The sequence below is a fragment of the Alligator sinensis genome, unplaced genomic scaffold, assembly GCF_000455745.1.
Source record: "Alligator sinensis unplaced genomic scaffold, ASM45574v1 scaffold1023_1, whole genome shotgun sequence".
Classification (NCBI taxonomy): domain Eukaryota; kingdom Metazoa; phylum Chordata; order Crocodylia; family Alligatoridae; genus Alligator; species Alligator sinensis.
The window spans coordinates 161,355-165,638 of NW_005842373.1; the positions used below are offsets into that span (position 1 = coordinate 161,355).

At 62.6% G+C, this 4,284-nt stretch overlaps 1 protein-coding gene across 1 annotated transcript in view; it reads left to right on the forward strand.

The window, feature by feature from the left end:
* Positions 1–4,284, forward strand: part of PLXNA3 (plexin A3) — a 17,898-nt gene that overhangs the window by 6,240 nt on the left and 7,374 nt on the right. The window contains exons 10-18 of the mRNA XM_025210816.1: positions 52–148; positions 662–873; positions 1,243–1,388; positions 1,692–1,812; positions 1,910–2,046; positions 2,312–2,497; positions 2,578–2,671; positions 3,519–3,758; positions 3,974–4,117. Of these exons, the coding sequence (XP_025066601.1) occupies positions 52–148; positions 662–873; positions 1,243–1,388; positions 1,692–1,812; positions 1,910–2,046; positions 2,312–2,497; positions 2,578–2,671; positions 3,519–3,758; positions 3,974–4,117 (1,377 nt within the window). The remainder of the gene's footprint in view (positions 1–51; positions 149–661; positions 874–1,242; positions 1,389–1,691; positions 1,813–1,909; positions 2,047–2,311; positions 2,498–2,577; positions 2,672–3,518; positions 3,759–3,973; positions 4,118–4,284) is intronic.

Below are 4,284 nucleotides of genomic sequence, written 5' to 3' on the forward strand. Positions count from 1 at the left end.
CCTCTTTTAACCCTTTGCACCCCACTTCTGGGGCTCCTCCCTTCCCCCCAGTACTGGTATGAGGGGGACGCCGTGGCTGAGATGCCCTTGGAATTCTCTGTGGTCTGGGATGGAAACTTCGCCATTGACCAGCCCCCTGACTTCCAAGGTACTGGGGGATGGCTGGGGTATTGTGGGGGGAGGGGAGTCTTGACTCCCTCACCATGCAGCCTTAGGCCCAGTTCCAACTCATGGGGAATCTGAGGAGTTCAGGGGCATGTGGGGGGAATTGGGGGCATTGAGGTAAGTTGGGGGCCTTCAGGGGGGAAGGGTTATGGAGGAGCTGGGCTGGGTTTGTAGGGGCTTGGAGGGGTCAGTCACTTTGGGGGGATTGTATGGTCCTAGGGATTTTGGGGGGTAGAGGCACTGGGGGGAGATTAGGGGCTCGTGTGGAATTTTGGGGGGACCAGGAGTGAGTCAGGGACATGGAGAGAGCATTGGGGGGGCTGGGGTGGGTCAAGAAGATGGGATTCAGAGAGACGAGGGGTGGTCACAGGTCTGTTGGGGAGGACTTGCAGGTCATGGAGGTATTGGACTGGGGGTGAATCAGGGGCATGTGGGCACGGATGTGGGAGGTCAGGGGCTGCTGTTGCCTGATCTCTGCCCCTACCCCTGCTGGCAGCGGTGCTGTACAAGTGCAGGGCGCAGAGGGGCTCCTGCGGGCTCTGCCTCCGCTCCGACCCACAGCTCGAGTGCGGCTGGTGTGTGGCTGAGCGGCGCTGCGGCCTCCGGCTCCACTGCCCCCACCCACGACTTGGCATCAGCAGTAGTGGCAGTGGGTGGGTGCCTGCAGGGCGTCGGGGTACTCGCTGCGCCCACCCCCGCCTCACCCAGGTAACAGGGACACTCCTCCAGCCCAGGGAGACCAGGCATTTGGGTTCTCATCAGCTCTCACCTGTAGTCTGCATTCCCCTCCCAAAGAACCCAGGTGTCTGGGCTTGCTATTCCCCGCTTCTCTAACCCTCCCAGACTCCACTTCTCTGCTAGAGAACCTGGATATTGACTCCCAGCTTCCCTGCTGCCACCCCACAACCCCCATTCCCTGCACAGGGAATCCAGCCTGAGAATCCTGGTCCCTGGGCTTTGCCCCCTGGGAGATGCAAGCAGGGGCATTTGGGGTTGTGCATGGTGGGGGAGGGTCACAGGGGGGCAGGGAAGAAAATGGGGCTGATCCCCACCACCTGTAACCCCTGCCTTCCCCAGGTGGAGCCATTGCAGGGCCCCAAGGAAGGGGGTACGCGGGTGACACTGTGGGGGGAGAATCTGGGGCTGCAGCCATATGAGGTCGCTGTGCGTGTGGCCGGGGTCTACTGCAACCCCCTGCCTGGGCTCTACGTTCCAGCTGAGAGGTGCGGGGGCTGTGGGTCCAGATCAAGCGGCACCGTGGGGCTATAATGTGTGGGGGCTCTGGATTGGGCATTAGGGTTACCATGAGGTCATTGCAGGGCAAGACAGGGGCACCATGAGGGGGGCTGTGGATTGGGAATGAATGGCATTGTCGGGCTCAGAGTGAGGGGTGCCACAGGGCTGCAGAGGAGCTATGTGTCAGAAGTGAGGAGCACCGTGGGGCTATAGGGGGCTGCAGGTCAGGAGTGAGGGGCTACTCCATGCAGCAGTTTGTGGGGTGCTGACTCCTGTTCCTGCCCCGCCAGGGTGGTGTGTGAGATGGAAGAGTCGCTGGTGCCTGACCCCCCACCTGGCCCAGTGGAGGTCTGCGTGGGTGACTGCAGCGCCGAGTTCCGCGCCCGTGGCCCTACCCCCTTCGCTTTTGTGGTAACCTCGGCGGGGGGGAGGACACATGGAGGGTCTGGGGGGCTTGGGAGCTGTAGGGAGGCTCCTGCCTCCTGCTGATGCTTTCCCTGCCCCCCAGACTCCAGTATTGCTGAGCCTGAGACCCACAGTGGGGCCAGTGTCAGGGGGAACCCGCCTGACAGTCACTGGCACCCACCTGGATGCTGGCAGCAACATCTCTGTTGCCCTGCGGGGGGCACCCTGCCTTCTCATCAGGTATGGGTTGGGGGGGCAGTGCCTTTGCTCCTGACCCACATCTTCCTCAGGCCCCATGGTGCTTTTCACTCCCAATCTCCAGCCCCCTCCAATCCCACAGTGCCCCTCGCTCCTGACCTACAGCACCTCCCGTTGTCCTGGGGTGTCCCTTTCTCTCAGCCCCCACCGTGCCTCGATGGTGCCCCTTGCTCCCTGCCCCACCCCCAGCCCTGCAGTGCCCCTTTACTCCCAACCCCGTCTCGTGATCCCCTTTTCCCCCCTGCAGGCGGGGCCCCAAGGAGCTGGTTTGTCTGACACCGCCCTCAGCGCTGGGGCCTGGCTCAGCCACCCTGGGCATGCGCATGGATCGGGCAGCGCTGGGGGCCACCCGCAACCACACGGCAGCTCTGAGCTACCGCTATCTGCCTGACCCGTCCATCACTGCTGTTGACCCTCTCTGGAGCATTGCCAAGTAAGGACACCCTCTCCTGGACCCCTCCAGCACTCCCAGCTTCCCACAGACCCCCCCTAACACTGCCCCCACCTCCACAGTGGCAGCACACAGCTCGTGGTGCATGGCACCCGCCTGGACAGCATCCAGGAGCCCCGAATCCGTGCTGTGTACAGGGGCATTGAGACCCTCAATGTAAGTGCCTGGGTAGGGGGAAGGGCATTGTGGGGGATGCTGGAAGGGGCCCCTGACTTCCACCCCCCCAGGAGCCACAAAACCCATGGCCCAGTGAATCCCCCTAGAGCTGGGCTCTGACCCCTGAGCTAAAGCTGATCCCCTCTAATCCTTGCCCCCTGCCATCTCTAGAGCTGATCCTTGATCCCCTGCTGACCTCTGACACACAGGTGACCCCTTCCTTTCCCAGAGTCAATCTCTGACCTGGAGCTGATTCCTGCCAGCCCCACAGCTTACCTTTGACCCTCCTAGAGATGACTCCCTAAAGCTGATCTCTGATCCCTGCCTTCTTAGAGCTGACATCTGCCATCCCCAGAGCTGACCCCTTGATCCTGAGCCCTCTGATCCCCTTGAGTTGATCCCTTGGAGCTGACCACTGACCCTTGATCCACTGCTGACCTCTGACTTCTGCCATCCCTGAGCGGGACTCTGGCCATGAGCTGATCCCTACCACCCCCAGACCTAACCTCTGACCCTGAGCTCACCCTTGTCATCTCCGCAGCTGATCGTTGATCTCCCCCCTTCAAGGTGACCCCTAAAGCTGACCTCTGCCTTTCCTAGAGCTGGCCTCTGACCCTGAGCTGACCTTGCTGTCCCCAAAGCTGATATTTGACTCCTCTTAGAGTTGATCCCCCAAAGCTGACTACTGACCCATGATACCTTGCTGATCTCTGACCCCACTACTGCCCCCACCTGCTCCTGTCCCGACCCCCAGAGCTGCTGCTGCCCCTGGTGCCCCCCATTTTCCCTCTCTGAGCTGCCCCTGCTGACCTCTGCCCCTCCCCCCCTCCCCCCCGCCGGCCGGCAGAGCTGCCAGGTGCTGAACGACTCGGTGATGCTGTGCCAGGCGCCAGGGTTGGCAGTGGGGAGCCAGGGGCTGCCGCCAGGGGGGGTGCAGCCCGAGGAGTTTGGCTTCGTGCTTGACCATGTCCAGGCTGCCCGGAGCCTCAACCGCTCGCTCTTCACCTACTTCCCTGACCCCAGCATAGAGCCGTTTGGCCCCAGCGGTGTCCTCGAGGTGCAGCCTGGTGCCCACGTCGTCCTCAAGGTTCGGGGGGGTGGAAGGGATGCCATGGGTCAAGAGTGAGGGGCATGATGGGGTGATGAGTGGGGCTGTGGGTTTGGGAATGAGGGGCACCATGAGCTGTGGGCTGCAGGTTGGGAGTGAGTGGGGGCTGTGGGTTTGGAGTGAAGGGTACTGTGGGCTGGTGGGGTTCAGGTCAGGGCTGAGGGGCACTGGGCTCATTTGCATTTCCTCCCCAGGGCAGGAACCTGATCCCAGCGGCTGGGGCAGGCGCACGCCTGAACTACAGAGTGCTGATCGGGGGGGAGCCATGTGCTCTCACTGTGTCTGAGACGCAGCTGCTGTGTGAATCTCCCCACCAGACCGGGGAGCAGCCTGTCATGGTGTGGGGTGGGGGGATGAGGGGGGAGGCCTGGGCCCAGGGTGGGGTCCATCCTAGGGCTACTGGGGCAACAGGGAAGAGCAGGAGTAATTTGGGGTCCCCCATATTATAGACCCCCCCTTGCAGGGCCTGGCTGGGAGGGGATTGGGGGGGCTGCTCTTCCTGGCC